The 17,493-nt window shown below is 40.9% G+C and overlaps 1 protein-coding gene across 1 annotated transcript; it reads right to left on the bottom strand.

The window, feature by feature from the left end:
• Window positions 1-17: 17 nt before the first annotated feature.
• Window positions 18-17,043, bottom strand: zgc:175214 (RING-H2_RNF24_like domain-containing protein). The gene is made up of 7 exons (XM_021310794.2): window positions 16,211-17,043; window positions 15,628-16,032; window positions 11,445-11,598; window positions 7,912-7,954; window positions 7,577-7,618; window positions 3,618-3,700; window positions 18-885 (listed from the first exon to the last, which is right to left on the bottom strand). Exons 2-7 carry the CDS (start codon window positions 15,650-15,652, stop codon window positions 765-767), a joined length of 468 nt encoding a protein of 155 aa, XP_021166469.1. The 5' UTR covers window positions 15,653-16,032; window positions 16,211-17,043; the 3' UTR covers window positions 18-764.
• Window positions 17,044-17,493: the final 450 nt, after the last annotated feature.

Genomic DNA, 17,493 nt, shown 5'->3' with positions numbered 1-17,493 from the left:
GAATAAATCCAACGCTGTTACATTACATGACACTTTATTTAAAATACAAAATAACATCATACAGGGGTACCTTTACACACAATACATACAGGCAAGACTAGTTTTCTAAGAGTCTCTGTTTAAAGGGGGGAGGGGGGGACAATTGGTTCCTACTGAAATCTGGGTTTTATTCCAGCTGGTCTCTGGTTCAGCCAGGTAACTGTGGCGAACTCTGGCTGCTGTGGCGTTTCACCTACTCTGGCAGTACTCAAAGATGCATATGTGGCACTGGGATCCTGTGGTTACTGAAATGGGGTTGTGCTGGCTGTGTTGGTAACAAACACCCCTGAGAAAATAGAGGTATCCGGACTGATCCTGGGATGTCCCCGCTCCATGCCTCTGGTGATGTTTGTCCCTGGCAGTGCTGCTCTACTCGTTCTGATAATCCAGCTCTCTAAAGCCACTCCTTTTTATCCTGCCATTTTTTTTTTTCTCTATTTCTTTTTTTTTTTTTTTTTTACAGTGCAACATGGAAGCAGAACTAGGAACTTATTTTTAATGGAAATAATCCTACTCATCCAGGTCCCTCTCTGACCGGTCGGACCAAACACGCTGTCGATGTCTTGAATCCCAGCCGAGGCGTACGGCTCGAAACTCGCCAGCAGAGCGCCGGCTCAGGGTCGTTACCACTTATTACCTTCTGAGATGGTCGTCATCTTTAGTGTATTTAATGCGGGTGTTTTCTGAAAGGGGGAGCGGATCTTTCTCTTCCCCCTCCAATGAATTCACACCTCCTCTGGATCCATGGGACCCTCGGCGCCCTGCGGGTCGTCGGAGCGGAGCCGCAGGATGGGTTTGTTGCACATGGGGCACACGCTGCGGATCTCCAGCCACTTGAGAAGGCACCTGGGAGGATGAAACACAGGGGCAGCGTTTGGGTTTTTGTTTTTTACCTCGTGGAGAAAATACTTTGAATTAAAATATAGATCATGCAAATATTTGCGCTGGAATGTAAGTGGGAAGATATTTTTGTACAGAAGTTTTCATACATTAAGGTTTTTTTTTTTTGTAAAAGATTTCATGCTTTTCCAGACTCCAAAAATAAATTCCCCGTTTTTTGTTTTTTTTTGGATATGTGGGAACCAAATATTCAACTAGTTGGGTTTTATAATTTTTTTTTAATTTTTACCCCAAATCATGAAATGACTGCTTTTTCAATCTGCAGTGCGTTAAAGGGCTGATGTACTCTATTTTTGGCAACTATACAGACAGATTAGTAAAAACCTACAGAAAATCTTGACAGGGCTCAAATACAGATCAGTTTGTATCAGAAATGCCATCATTTCATAAAATGCCAAAAAAGAGTTTTTTTTTTTTTGTTTTTTTTTTTAGTCCCCTATACTGAACCCAGTTAAGGAATCGTAGGTCCAGTTTTAAACTTGTAGGTAAAATGATTTAAAGGCTAAAAAAAAACCCAACACAGCTCTTTTTAAAAGCGCCTTTTTTAAAATTATATTTATTAGTAATTTAGAAACCAAAATTGTCATGAAGTTGGACAAAAGCTCACATTTTAATGTGTGGCAGACCAAATATGAAGGTCAGCATTATCAATTTGTCAAAGCTATTTTGTTGATTACATTTATATTTTTATCTTTTAAATAATAAAATAAGTAGAAATGCTTTTTTGTTGTTTTTCCATAGTTATTCAGATTTGGAAAATGATTCAAACGAATAATACGATTTTCAAGAATGCTTAGAAATCCTGTACAGTTCTCATGGGCACAATTGTCTTTTAACTTTGGTGCTTTTATTGATTTACCTTCTGGGGTGTGTTGGTGGTTCCTCAACGTTCTGACTACTTTTCATTGACCAGAGGATGACAGTTCAGATCAGATGGTTGGACAATGATCCCAAACACACATCCAAAGTGGTTTTGGAATGGGTAAAGCAGACTAACTCTTAGCTTCGAGGGTGATCCAGAGTTCAGTCTTACTGAAAATTATAAGACGGATGGTCTAAGCTAATAAACTAGGTCAGTGGAGGGAGACCAACCAGTTTAAATGAATGCTGCCACTTCTGATTAGAAGAATGGCCAAATATCCAGCCGCAATCATACCAGAAGTCTCCTGATTGCTTCAAAAAAGTGTTTGCACACTATTTATCTAATTATTAGTTGGGGTATATTCTATATTTAAGACTATATGTTTAATTCTGACCCTGTGTGGATTAGAGAAAATACAAAATTTTATAACCTGTACACCCAGTCCAATTTTTTTTGGCCACATATCGATTGTTAGATAATCATTTCAAAATGAAAATAAATAAACGGCTCAAATGCTTCATCAAAAGCAAGTAGGCTTTTCACAGTAAAATACACGTGGCAGCTTTTAGGAGCATGGAAACGTTTTCTATAAAGCTAAATGTGTTTTTCACTCTGTAAGCTACAACAACTCCTCTACTGACACCTTGTTTGTTGTAATTATATATTTTCACCATGCTATGCTTAGGATACGCTTAAAAAAAAACAGTCCTTACGCCGACAATCCCCTCTATCCATACTGTTAAGATTTTTCTTTTATTTAACACTTTTGCATCGTTGCCTCGTGTCCGCTACAACAAATGCCAAGGCAAATCTAATCATGGTTCTTGTTTTTTGCCTTCAAAAGGTAGGTTGGTCAAACAGCAAAATTGAATAAGGTTTGAATAAAAAAAATAAAAATCATATGACTTTGTTTGAAGACATCAAAGCATCTGACTGAAAGATTTCTAATTTCAGCCTTTTAAAGTCTGGTCATGTAACTTTATGAGGAGATATGCCGTTCCTTTATGTGAATGTCTGGTCTCAGATTCCCCGCTAAGAGATGACCCTGGTGCATCAAAGATGGATCGAAAGCCTCTGGAAAAGTTTAAAGTTTAAACCCTGCGTGAAGCTGCAACAGGACTTTAAATCATCCCTTTTATTCTCAATAATTTGTCCACATTTACAACTGCACTGCGAAAGACGCTCGTCGGGTTTGACTGCCTCTTGGTACGGTGGCAGCATTTTCTACAGAAGTCTGCGCCTTCTCTCGTTTTGAGATCGAGTGTTTACAGAAAGAGGACAACGAGATATAAAATGTAGCCTCACTGTTTGATTTGAGGAATGAGCATCTATCCTGGATCATTTTACCCCAAAAAAAAAAAAAAAACAAACAAGGCTTTAAGCAGAATGCACTGAAGTTTCAGCAGGAATGCACTGTAAAAGAAATTTGTGGCATCATTTTTTATTACATTTACACCTAGGAAGATATTTTAGTCCAGTTTGGGCAGGTTTGACAGAGTAAACGCTGATATCCTGTTCTGCAGAACGCAAAGAAACAACTAGACATCGCATATGATTTTACCTTTATCATATAAACACTATTATTGTAACCACGTAGCCGTCCCGTGATGAAGTCTGGTAAATTGAAAATGAGAATCTGCCATGTCCTGTTTGCCAAACCACAGGCGGAGACCTTTCAGTTTCTGAGCTGAACCGAGCCGAATTTCTCTGAGCGTGCGGGTATGAGGACGGCGACAGATATGACGTACAGCATCACTCAGGCTGTTTCTGCCTAGGAACCGTCCTCGCAGGACCTTCGGAGTTTATCAACACTTACTTCTTGTGAAATGCGTGTGAGCAGGGACACACTCCGAGTTCATCGCGGGTCCTGAATTCCTCCAGACACACCGCGCAGGTTTGCTGCAATGAACAGAAACAGAGAGGGTTAGTTCAAGATAAAAGGAAGGAGAAGATGTTCCTCAACGTGCCATAGGGAACATTTTTTTTTTTTTTTTTATGTAGCTTAATGTGTCGTATGGTGCATTTCCAGGCAAGTACCCGTGCCAGAAAGATGACAGTTTACTCCACTAATCAAAGTTTAAAGAGAGCGGAAGAAGGTGTGGATGGACCAGTAATTGGCTTTCCAGCAAATCTGGCCAACTCCGAAGTCCAGCATCCGAAATCTTGGCGTAATTTTCAGTTCTTCAAGGGCCTTGATTCACAGGTGAAATCTCTGTCTCGCTGCTGTTTCTTTCATTTAAAGAACTTTGCTTAAACTGTAACATGTGGTCTCCACAGCTGGATTGGAAAAATTTATTTATGCATTTGTGTCACTGTGCTTAGGTTATTGTAATGCTCAATTTACTGCGTTGGATAAATCTTCATTCTGACGCCTCCAAACCACACAAAATGACTCGTTCCAGAAAGCTAAATCACATCCCCCCCATTTTATACTCTCTACACTGGCTACAAATAGGGTTCAGGATCCACTTTAAAATTGTCATGGAACACTAAATAACCAGGTCCCAGATTACTTATGTAATCTTTTTTACAACCTATACTACTTCCCTTCGTTTGGAAGCTCAGCTTCTGTTGGTTGTTCCACGTACCAGATTAAAAACAAAGGGGGACCGAGCCTTCCAGTGCGCGGCACCAAGGCTGTGGAACGGTCTAGCTCTGCAGCTATGTTTAGTTGAAGATGTGGGATTTTATCTTATTTTTATCATTTTATTTCAATTGTGTTATTGGCTTTCTGTACAGCGATTGTGATGGCTTTGTATGTGAAAGGCGCTTCATAAATGCACTTTGCTCACTTGAGCTTGGGCTCGAGTGGAAGTGCCGTCTAGGTGGAAATGCACTTTCAACGCACTATGTTGCATATTTGGGTGTTTGTTTGGTCTTATTTTGATTTGCAGACATGGTGCATTTTTGCCTTAACGTTCACCAATAGTGTTGCGAAAATACTATTGCGCTCAAAACCAATCGATCGGAATGTGATTTATGTCATTTTTAAGGGCTTCTTAATATGACATATTCTACAGGGCAACGAAGCCGATGTTTTTTTTAATTATTTTTTTGCCCTTCTCTGTCTATTGCCTAGAGGACTGAAGAGGATAAGAGGGAGGAACGACATGATAATGGGTTTTATAACAAATAATTAAGAATTTGTTGAGTGGGGTTATTAAGGAGGGCGGGGGGTCAAGAATGAGTGGCATGAAAATGGGAAAATATTTACGAATGTAGAGACTGAGAGTTGAGTAGGAATAAGGAGGATGAGTGGGATGAAGACGAGGTAATCAAGTATGGGGAGGATGGATGTGTTGAAAACGTCTTAATGAGCGTTGAAGATGGATTAAAAATATGATGAGAGGGATTAATATGGAGCTGTTAAGAAGAATGTAGAGAATGATTGTTAAATACGCTTGGCAATCAGGAAACAGGAGGATGGATAGGTCAAGATTTGGTCATATGAAGACATCCTGAAGAATAATTGGGATAAAAAGGGTATTAGTCAGGATTGGTAAAAAGAAAAATCATTGTAAAGAGGAATGGGGAGGACGAGTGTGTAAAGAAGGTTTTGAAGAAGAATGACGAGGAGGAGTGGGCTAATTATAGGGCCTGATGAAGAATGACTTGTTGAAAAGCAGCCCTACAGATCTACGTGTGGATAAAATGTGAAGTGATCAGAACATTGTCAAGAGGAATGATCAGATGCGTTAAAGGGGATTAGTGTGACGGAAATGGATCACCAAATAGGACTGGATCATGTCACAAAGAGGAACAAAATCAGAACGTGTTGAGAAGGGCGAGTAGGAATCAAATAAGTCATAGCCAAGGATGAGTGGGTGCAAAGCAGTAATAAATACCAATGAAAGGATAAACGGGAGTCAAATGTAAAGAGGGATGAGTGGAGTAGTGATGGTCAGGAGTGCTGAGGAGCATTAGTGGGATGAAAATAGGACATGAAACTGGATAAGAAAGACAAGTGGTCTTAAAAGGGGGTTTGTAAAGAGGGGCGAGGAAGATAAGTGTGGAGAAAAGATGAACAGGAAGGAGTGAGGATGACAGAGAGGGACGTGTGCGGCAGGGCTGAGCTAGCTGGATAAAAAAACCTGAGATCTGAGCCAGCTCCCAAACCACAGCTAACCACTCAGCTTCCTTTGGGAAAAGCATTTAGCATGCACAAGCTAAAGTCATAATCATGCACTCGTTCATGTTCTTGAACTGTAGTTTGGTATATTTCAAATTTTGTGGAAATTTAGAAATATTTGCTCTCATCTTTTATACAATTACCCACCCTTCATGAGATTCATCGACTAAAAAAGGTATCATACACCTGTTACCGCTTTACCGTTCAAGTGGAGAACACGTCTAATACGGGAGGACCCTTCTTCTAATGTGGCATTCTGCATAATAGGTGCAGTGATTTCTTTTAATACCACTTTGTGTCTTTTGTGATACAGTTTAGTTTGCAGTTGCAGAAAAGAGAAGGAAGAACAAAAACACAGCTGCAGCAACATGTTCTTTTTTGGACTTCAGCTCTGGTTGTTCTTGAACAGCCGGTTTGGCTCTTTCCACCCAGCGCTGCCATTTGGCATCTCATTTTGACAGTCATTTAATTAATCTCCAATGCCCGTAATGCAAAATTGTGCTTTTGCTTTGTTTCCAAGCAACAGGGCCATTTTGACAAAGAAAGTTTCCGTAAATCTATTAAAAAATGGACGTTATGTTGATACATATACACACACGCACAGTACTGCAAATACGATATGCTGTTATACACAGAATTAAATAAACAGCATAACCAATTTTCTTCTAAAAGCTTTCCTGTCTAGGCCCGTTACTGTCGCTAAAACCACCTGCTAAATGTGAAAATAATGACAGGTTTCAGAAATTGTGAAGGAAGCAGTTCCCTTTAGCTGTGTGACCCCAGGTCAAATGTTTTAGGCAAACAGTAGTTTGCAGGAATTTTGGTCCATTCCTCCTGACACGCTCCTCTTTCAAAGTGTGTTCAGCTCTGGGTCACAGAACCCGTCGCCTTCCCGACCAGAATGATGACAGGACACTCCCGTAGGGTTTGTGTTTGCAAACCTCTGCAGATCAACTTCAAGCATTTAGAAAATTGTACCCCAACCCTCTTGTGTGCTTAGGTTTCAATTTAAAGTGAGTAAAAAATATATTGTTTAGAATTCTGGCATTTAACTAATCTAAATTATGTAGGTAATTAATTTCCCAGCTGAATATAAAACCTACTTTTCATAAAACCAACATATCTGTATTTTTTTTTTCTTATTGGTCTAACGTAATATTCTAATCTTGTCTTGTTTTCATGAGCCGTAAGCTGAAAATCATCATGTTTAACCGAAATAAAAGGCTTGAAAACACCCGTCTGTGTGTAATTTATCTTTATCTGTTTTACTTAGTGATCTGAGTAAAAGATCACTCATTTTATTACTGGAATAAACAAACTTTTCATTGAAATCCCAATTTATTGAATATGACTGCTTATTTAGACATTGGGGAACAATGCAATGCACTCCTGTCATTCTGAGAGTCACACATTCTGCAGGGCCGCTCACATGACCCTCATTTAAAGTCATCCCCACCCTAATTAATGTCGTACGGCCTACTAATGATGTCTGAAGGGAAAAGCTGACAGAGTTAACCGAATAAACAAACCCTCCCAGCTCATAACGGATCATCTGAGCTCTTGCGGATATAGGTTAGGCTAAAATAAAATGCCATTGTAAAAAAAAACAAAAAAAAAACAAAGCCTTTAGAGAAAAGGGGACTCACTCCAAGGAGGCTCAGCTTCTTGCTCGCTCCCTTCAGCACCACCTGCAGTGAAGACAAACGAGAGCAGGGGATCAAATGATGGATGTTTTCATTACAGCCCGTCTCATTCTTGCATTTTATTCTCCTCATGCAGTTGTAAGATCATTTTCCTCGCTTACTTTTACCTGTTCGATGTGCAACACATAAAAAAAAAAAACAGTAGATGCCGGTACACAGGTGGAGTCAAGGTCATCTATATAGAGTGGTGTAAAGTATCCCTGTGTGCGGTACTGTGGGCCTCCCTGTATTTATAACATCCCCCCCCCCCCACAGTGACAGATATCGTTGCGTCGTACCTCGTTGTAGCTGAACTGCTCCCTCGTTCCTTGCTGTTTTAACCTGAGGGAGACACAGAGAGGATAAGGACACTGCAGTCTGCGTAGCGACGACCGCGTCAAGGGAGAAACAGGTTCTGAACAGGACAGGTTTACACGGAAGGGTTGGTCCTTCTTAGTCGAACGGATTTAAAATCACACGCCTAATTCTCAATGCATGGGTAGGTTGAGAAGCTCTTCAGTAAAAGTTGAGAACAGAAGCGAGCGGCCGTGATGTGTTGATTAAAGATGTAAGGAGGGGTGGTGTTGGGTGTCACCCGGTCAGGCAGAGCACCGACTGATGCATGTACAGCTTTCTCCTCCCATGTTGTCCCTCCGGTATGAAGGTGACAGGGTGGACATCCCAAGCCGTCAGTGGAGGGTCTATACCAGGGGTCTGTAAGCTCTGCTATCCAGAGAGACAGTTTTCCTCCAAGTCCAGCTAAATAAAACTCTTTTTAGAGCCACTGGTGTTCCTTTACCATTTAAAAAATGACAATGTATCTATTTCTTTTTTTTTTTTTTTTACAAACATCTAATATAAGAAATTTGCTGTAATTTTAAAGAACCATCATTTTGTTGCTGTCCTAAAATCCTACAACTTTTCTAAAAAGAGCCAGGATAGACTTTCTGCTGTGGGATGTTTCAAATGATGTGGAAATGTATGCATATAAAACAATAAAAGACCTAATTTTTAACCAGAAAACAATAAAAAACAGATCCAAAAAAATATGACTTGTGCTTTTAGAACCTATCCTGATATATATATATATATATATATATATATATATATATATATATATATATATATATATATATATATATATATATATATATATATATATATATATATATATATATACACACACACACACACAACTACCACCAGTAGCCTGATATTGGAGCTTTTTTTTAAAAGTCTTCCACAGAGGGCTGAACATTTCTTATCACTCCTAATCTCTAAAACTAATATGACTGCAGTGCACTTAAAATGTAGCAAAAGCAGCAGTAAAAATCTGACTATCTGGCTGTTTTGTGTCTCATTCGAGGAGTCAACAGTCATTGTGCCCGTCAACCTGTGAACATGCTGCTATCCTGTTAAAATACTTTGTTAATGGCCTTTAACCTGGTCATTGTGCACAAACACTGAAATCTCCCTACTGCTTTTCCTACTTTTATCTAGAGCACCATTAAGGTTGGGTATGGTGCCTTTCACAGAGAAATTGGTCACATCCAAATGTCTTTTCCACTGAGATTTATTTAGAATAAAACATGTTTATATTAGGATGTCCTATGTACTACATTTTTGACAGTCAAAAAAATTAAGGCAAAATACATATTAAGTTAAGCTGTAAGTGTTTATAAGTAGCATTGAGATGATGGCCACAAGGTGGTTGTTTCAAACCCCCCTACCCGGTTTTAGGAAATTTCCACAATTTGTAAGTGTCTCTTAAAAGAAAATAAAGCTCTTTCTCTATAGATTACTTAGTGTACATATTATTCAAGCCCCTTCCCACCAGCATGCTTGTGGACTTCTTAGGCAACTATTCTAGCAAATATAAACTACGCCTCAGCCATGTTTTTCACCAGGAGAGATTTCAAGTATTATCCTCTTGCTTCAAAACAGCCAAAAATAATAACCACCACCTGCTGACTTCAAGGCTTAAATAAAGCAGCAGTAAAGAAAAGCAGTCGATAAAATCAAAATGACCACTTCCGACCACCCTTTGTCCTCTGAAACTAAAATAAACTGCAACAATTGATGGCACATCTGGTAAAGATGTGTAAGAAGCCTTGAAAATAAAAGTTACAATGAAATACCATTTTAAAAATTCAGTTTGAAGAAATGCATTCAGTGTGGAGGGATAAAAATTCTTCATTAAGGAAAACAAATGGACATTTTTCATTGCTCTGTTATGTCTCTGATCACGCATACAAATTGTTAATTCTCGAAAGGCTCAACCTGAGTCTCATCTGTAGGTAAAAGGTCCAGGTGAAGGGAAATTGTCCACTTTATGTTCATTTCCAGTTATTTCCCATTTTTAAATGACTTAGTTGTGTCAAAACACAAAAATTGGGAAAAACACAATTTAAGGTCCGGAGATGTTAGGATTTACCAGAAAGGTAAAATATGGCTTAACATAGTTAACTAGATTTATTAAACTGGAATGTTTGGGTGCCAGTAAATGTCGCAACAGGTGATTATTAAACATGAATGTTCCTGCATGTGTGATTAAAATTAAATCATTTAGAATTTAACAGTCATAGCTACAACTTTTTCATCAAAACGACTAGTCTTCAAAAATAATACATCCATAGAACGTCTGGAGTGGTGCAGCATATAAATAGTAATTTTACTTAAAAATAAAAATATAGTATATAAATCATTGTTTTATAAATTTTCGACGGGTCCAAAACATATAAATATATACTTCTGATTACGACGGCAACGTTGATGCGAAAGGATTCTGCACCAATAGGAATAGTAGGTTGAAGTCACATAAAACGGAGCTCAGGCGTTGCCAGATCGTAGTAGCTCTGTGATAGCGCTCAGAAACGGCTTCTACTCTGTGTTGCATTTCTCAGATTTAAGCGGACCAAAACAGAAGCAAAACGAGGGGTGAACATCGATCAAGCTTATGAGCGCTGGCTTAGGGAAGCAAAGGGGCTTAGAAGCCACGCGGAGGTTGTCGCTTTCCTCCTGGACAGGAGAGTAAATCTCTGCTGATGCTAACCAAAGGACCTGGCAACCGGCTGGCAAACAGTACAACTGAAGGTTGGAATGAGAGCCGTCGAGCACGAGTGCACCACCTAAAGGCCAAAAAGATGTAAACTTGTAGCTAGCACCTTTAATGTTTTTTTTTTTATTCCTCTGCTGTACCAGGGGTGTAAACAAGTATTCAGGGTGCAGTATGAACAATACCGACATACCTTTGCCCATTTAAGGTAATAAACATGGAAACAGAACTAGTATTTCTGCTGCGATTCATAAAAAAAAGTAATGTTCTTGCATCCTTTTTTCAGTCTAATGTTTCTCGTCATCAGATTTGTCTTTCTGCCCTTTGGGGCCAGACAGGTGTCATTTAGTGGCTTGCACAGACGGCTGACAGCAGGCGGACGAGTGCGGAAAGCGAGAAAAGCGAGGCGGCGAGGATGTGCCTGAACATCAAAGCATGAGGTGAAAGGTTTCCATTTGCTAAGTCGATGCAAATGCACCTCCAGAGATGGTGAGAATTCATTTGCTAGCCAGCAGCTTTTTGCACATAAAACAAACCCAAATGACCTGCTACTTATCTACATAGTCTAGAAAACAACGTTATAGATGTAAAACAGCAATAGTCCCTTGTATTTTCCTAAAGAGCCATTTAGCAGGGGGTAGGATAAATATGCATTTGAAAATACTTACTTAAATAGTCTTTTTCTATTCATGTACCTATTTGTTAGACTTTTTATGATCAAGGCAGAAATTATTTTCACCGGCATTTTTTCTCCCAGCTACTGGATGATCCACCTACCTGAAGAGGTAGCAACAGAAGATGAGGCTGAGCATGAAGACGAAGAGGCCGATGCCCAGCACGATGACATAGATGTTGAGAGGGAGGTGGTAGATGTCAGACGTCATGCTGCAGTAGTGTTCAGAGCGATGAAAACTCAAACCACAAGGGCATCCTGCCAGGGAGAGCGTGCAAATAAATACACACGGGTGTCACTTAAAAGCTTAGGGAACTTTATGATGCCAAAACACTTGTTTGTTGGTTGTCCTGTTTAGATGATTAACTGGAACTTTTTTATTTTACTATAAAAACAACTTCTGGATACTTAATATACCCTATTAACATTTCTGTTGCCTTCCCATTATTAACAGAAACATTGAAATAAATGTGCCATACAGTAGATAACACTTCAGATCGCTACTTGCAGGAGCAATCTACAATTAACATGAATGATTACTTGAAATATAAACAACAAAAGCTAGGTTTTTGTGGGAAACTATGCCACCGATATTGCTCATATAGCAAGAGACCCACAAAAGAGCTCTGCAACATTAGAAATGCATGCAATATGCAATAATGATGACGAATGTTATGATGACGATAAAGCTTGCAATAAATTACCGAATACGAAACAAAAACATTCTTCCGTCTTCCTGCTGTGCCGCTTTACAATTAGGCTCCCTTTATAGAGGCTTATAAAAGGTTTGTAGATATGTAATGAAGTCATCTGTAAACACTTTATAAGTCATTAATAACTGTTTATTATGCATTAATAAAGGGCGAGCAACTGACCTGTTCTTGCCAAATAGTGAGCCAAGTCTATATATGGCTAAAATGTTTCTAATTCTATATATTCAATTTAGAGTTACTAAACTAAATATTTCAGTCCAACCTTGTAAGCTCAATAATTATTTGTAAACATAATTCTGTACCATGTAATATTCTACTTTGTGTCATGGTTTACACTTTACACTAAGGCCCCCCTTTAATTTTTGTGGATGTGTATAATGCAGTGATAAAGTAGAATATTACATGGTACAGATTGATATTATTGAGTTTACAAGTTTGTACTTTAGACTGAAATATTTAGTATAGAAGCTCTAGATGAAATACAAAGAATTTGAAATATAGATTTGGCTCACTTTTGGACAAGAAACTGATCAGTTTTGTCTCTTTCTTGCCCTTTACTGATGCATAATAAATGCTTATTAATGATTTATAAAGTGTTTACAAATGAAATTATAACATGTCTACAAACCATTTACAAGCCAGCTAAATAAAGGGAAGCCTTATTGTAAAATGGTACCCTTCCTGCTTTGGATTCATTGCAAACACGGTATCCAAACAGTGAGTTGTCCATCCAGATACTGATCGTTTCCATCTCAACAACATGGCTGACGGAGAAAGTTGCTCATCTGCTCCATCTTTACCCGATCACCTGGATGCCCTCCTCAAACATTTCTACATTAAACAGTTATCTCCAAATATGTTTCTGGCACAGACAGCAAGAACTTCTGGTGCTTTTATAACCGGCTGATAACCATTGCAGTCCAAAGCGATTCTTTGGTTATCCAAAGTGCGTAAAATGATATTGCGATGGCGATAAATTTGCGAATTAGCCCTTCCCTAAAACACCCGAACCCACAAGGAAAAGATTCCCATTCCTCTTGGCGCTAGCTGGGGGGAAACTTCTCCGTAATGTGACGAGTGTCTTACGCCGTGGGCGGCGTATTTAAGCGTAATATATGCAGGTGCGTCCGGGGATATGCGCCTGGCACCGCGGTGGCAACCGAGGCGCTCCCGGGTCTGAGCGTTAATTGGCTGTGAACGAGACAAACACGGAGGACGGACGGCACTTCTGTCACGACACCATCTGCTCTACAGGGTCTTCAGAGGCGACTGGCGGAGTGCGAGGGCGGGCGGGCGTGTGTGTGTGTGTCAAGAGTCTGTGGGGGAGACGGACGGTGGAGGCCGTATGGTGAGAATTTGTTGCCGGGGGGGTGGGGGTGGGGGGAGTTAAACCAAACGGACTCTGGGGGATAAAGCACCATTTGGTCTAACCATAGAGGAGGAAGCCCCACTTCCACAGAACATATGATTTCCTATTAATGTGCTGCAAAGAATGCTGTTTGCCAGTCTAAGTGACCATGTGTCACACTTTACAGTGAGAGAACGGCTCCAGCTTGCAGGCTACAGGGGGGCGGGGGGGGGGGGTGAGGGGTATGGGTTGGGGGATTTATTAGTGTGCGGGGTTAAGCGGGGACAAGCTATGGGAGTGTTACACATCACACAGTTCTGAACAAATGTGTGCGATGTGTGTACACAAAAGCAATAAAATAAGACTTCGCCGAGCGCGAGTCTGAACCAGATTCAAACTCAATGTGCGCACAAACATGACGATTAAAGCATATTCTGAAATACATCTAGACACGGACAACCTTGAACAAAAATTCATCTCACATTATTAACTCAGTGTAAAACAAAAAAGATCCAATTTTCACAGAAGCAACAATTTTTCCTGCTGCCGCTAAGATAGGATATGGTTGAATATAGGTGTTTTAATGTCTTTAACATTATTAACATAGTTATTTTTGATTTGGATACACAGACTTCAACAGAAGCAGTTATTACATAATAAAGCCACTAAATGAAGATGTAGACGTCCCACGAGCTGCTTATCAACTGCTGTGTGAAAATGGACCATATAGACATCACACATGGCACTTCTTTAGCTTCAGCGCAACACATTTAAGTGTTTTCTGTGTCTAAAAATACTCCCAGTCAAAATTGTCAGTCTTTCCAGAGCCATCTTCTTTCAGCCTGCTGATCGGCAGTGCACAGCAGCATTCGGGGGAGGGGGGTAGTGCGCCTGTATTCTTGGCTTTAAATGGCCAGAAAATACTCCGATCAATCTGGGACTTTCTCACCTCGACTGTATCTCAGTTAAATGACCCAGAGCAGATCCTTGTGACAGTTTGTGCCTTTTTTTTTTAAGCGACGTTGGCTTTGTTGTAAGAATATAGCTGAACTTTTCAAGAGGTTGCCTCAATTCTATAAACTTGCCAAAAAAATGGCAAACCTACAAAAAAAAAAGCTAACAGATTTTCCATTTATAAAAATGCCATTTATGATTCAACAGTTTTCTCCAACTTAATCAATGTATTCCTATATGCTGTCATGTATTTTTCAACTACCATGATTTTTTTTTAAATCATTGTCCAAATAAATGTAAATGTGTTCGGATTTTTAGGTACTTTTTAGAGGTGAGAATCATCAGAATGATTAGGTATAATTGTTTTAAAGCAAGATTGAAAACCCACCTGTTTAGAGTTGCTTTTGACCCAAAATAACCGGAACATTGTCCGACATATTTGATGTGCGTTGATGTTTTTGTCTTGATAAAATGTTATGTTTGTTACTGTACTCACAACCGGTGACTGTTTCGATGTGTTTATGATGTTTCTATGTTTTCATGCATGTAAAGCACTTTGAACCGCCTTTCTGCTGAAATATGCTGCACAAATAAACTTGACTTGTAGCAGTTGTGAAACCATCCCCTTTTTTTTAAAACCTTGGCATACCGGTAATTGGCAACGGCGAGCTGATATTAGCTGCTTAATTAGACGCGTAGCCAGCCTTCGGGCCGCTGCCTGACAGACAAGCAGCTTTTAGTTTTCCAAATGTAGTGTTAAAACAACATTACTTTTATAAACAGGCGGCGCTCCTTTGGTTCCCACAACCTGACAGTTTGTGGCTTTCTTGCAACTGGAAATATTTCCAAACAGTCCAATTTGTCTGTCTTATAAGCAAGGGAAAAGCGTGTTTGCTTCTTTTTTTTTTCTTTTTTTCTTTTTTTTTTTCAGCCAGCTGACCGGCAGTTCCCTGCAACAATAAGGGGAAAACAGGACCACTCTCTGTGCCACTCTGGTCACTCCCACCCTTTCATTGGCCTCTCTATGAAACTAAGCTGGTTCTGAAACCTACTTTTTCAAACCACGACGTCGGCAACTGGTCCGTCCCGAAACACAACATCATATAAAGCAAGATTAAGCACAACCTTGAATTCAGTTTCATCGCTCGCGTATTAAATGAGCCACCGCGGCCTCCACTTCCCGATCGACGTCGTTCTCCCCGGCTCGGTTTAAAGTCTGCCACCACGTCGTTGCATGTGTTTGGGGGTCGGCAGCGAAATCCTCTCACTTACCGTTACACCATTGGAGTGGTTGCATGAAATTTGACTCCCAAGGCAGCAGCAGGGAATTCAGGCCCTGTCAGGAGAAGACACTGGAGAAACGCCAGAAGCAGTGGTTCTGGAGGCTCAGACGCCGTCACTTGTTTTTTTTAAGTGAAGGTCCCCCCTCTTCCAGGATTGACCTGCCCTGACCTGGATCTTTGCGTGAGTTCCTTCAGAAACAAGTCACGGGAGGTTTTCAGATCCCAGAAATCCTCTGGAGGTGTGTCTTTTTTTTTTCTCTCCCCTTCTTCTTTTTTGTTGTCGTTGGCTCAGCAGTCTGGGCTGCACGGTATTCCCCAAATCTGGATTAACCCACTCTGTGTTAAATGGAGGCGGGTCTGGAGATTTGGGTCTGGGGACCCTCACGGGCTTCTTCTGAATGATGTCACCAAAGGAGAGAGAGAGAGAGAGACAAGAAGAAAACAAAGAAACATGGCTGAGAACAAGCAGAATCAGAGGCCTCATGAGCGAGTCGAGGCGCATTATTGTACAAATGTGAAACCACAGCTCAATCATAAACAACACAGGCGGCTGGCAAACAGGAAATACTCACATTTCTAACACAGAGAGAGAGAGGGGGGGGGGGGGCTCCTTGACTTCACTTTGCGTCACTTTGCGGTGTCGTCCCCCACCTCTCTAACCAGTTACAATGACATCCAGCGTTTAAATGACAGATCCTCAACCCAAGGAAGGCAACAATCCAACATTAATCTGCGCTGTTTTTTCTCTCCTAACAGGGGGGGGATTTTCACAAGTCTCACCACCTCTCTGCTCTCCTCCTCCTTCTCCTCCCCTCCTCCTCCTCCAGTCCGCTGATCTTGCAGCAGGGATTCCTCCTCAACGTTGAAGCCAGCGATGTTCTCCCCTCCAAAGGCAAACGGAGCGAGGACAGCTCCATGCAGTCAACAACAGTCCCTCTGTAGCCGCTGCTGCTGCGCGTTTGTGTTGCCACTCAGAAGATACGTGCGTGTGCGCGCAGGGAGGAGGGGGGGACCTACTCTCCCTCTAACCATCTGCTCCTTCGATTAAGAAGACAGGGAGTAAAAAAAAAAGAAGAAAAAAAAATCAGAGACAAAGGCGGAGTGTGTTTGTCAGCTTCTCACACCTCCAGCTGGCTTTGTGATGGCAGGCGTCCCCCGTTTCTTCCTCGCTTTTTCACTCCATAATGGTGCCTGCAGTTTGCCTTTCTCCCCCGGTCCTCCCCTCGCTCCTCTCTCTCTCTCTCTCTCTCTCTCTTTCTTTCTCTCTCGCTGCTCAGCCCTGGGTTTGTAAACAGATCTCTGCTCATGTGACCAGCCGTTTTGCCTCGCAACTCTCTCCTCTGTCGGCCCTCCTTCTGCCGCCTCGTCCGCCAATCTGCAGGCCGAGGCCAGCCGGAATCAGGCAGACGTTGACGAATCGGGGACGCCTTGCGAGCGCCGCGGCGGCGTGCGTCTTTGCGTGCGCCCGCCACTCTTCCTCCTCCGTATACTCTTCCATGCATACGTGTGTGTGTGTGTGTGTGTGTGTGTTAGAGAGAAAGAGAGAGAGAGAGAGAGACTTGCTGCAAAGTCAAGGGAGCCCAATGATCCGCGCACGGCAGATGTCCTGACAACCAAAACAAAGCAGTTGGTGTGAAATGGAGGTCAGGTTTATTATATACGGGGAAGAAATTACTTCAGCCTTCCACTGAAAACACACACGCACACACGCCTTGATCAGATGTAGAACGGGCAGAGCAACAAAAAAACAAAACAAAAGAACAGATCACTCTAAAACACGAAAGGGAGGATTTATGAAAAAAAAATATTAATAAGGAAGTAAAGAAAAAACGTGGTTGGAAAATCATAGCCTGGA

Source organism: Fundulus heteroclitus, chromosome 5 (assembly GCF_011125445.2).
Source record: "Fundulus heteroclitus isolate FHET01 chromosome 5, MU-UCD_Fhet_4.1, whole genome shotgun sequence".
NCBI classification, from domain to species: domain Eukaryota; kingdom Metazoa; phylum Chordata; class Actinopteri; order Cyprinodontiformes; family Fundulidae; genus Fundulus; species Fundulus heteroclitus.
This window is presented reverse-complemented; position numbering and strand designations above follow the sequence as displayed.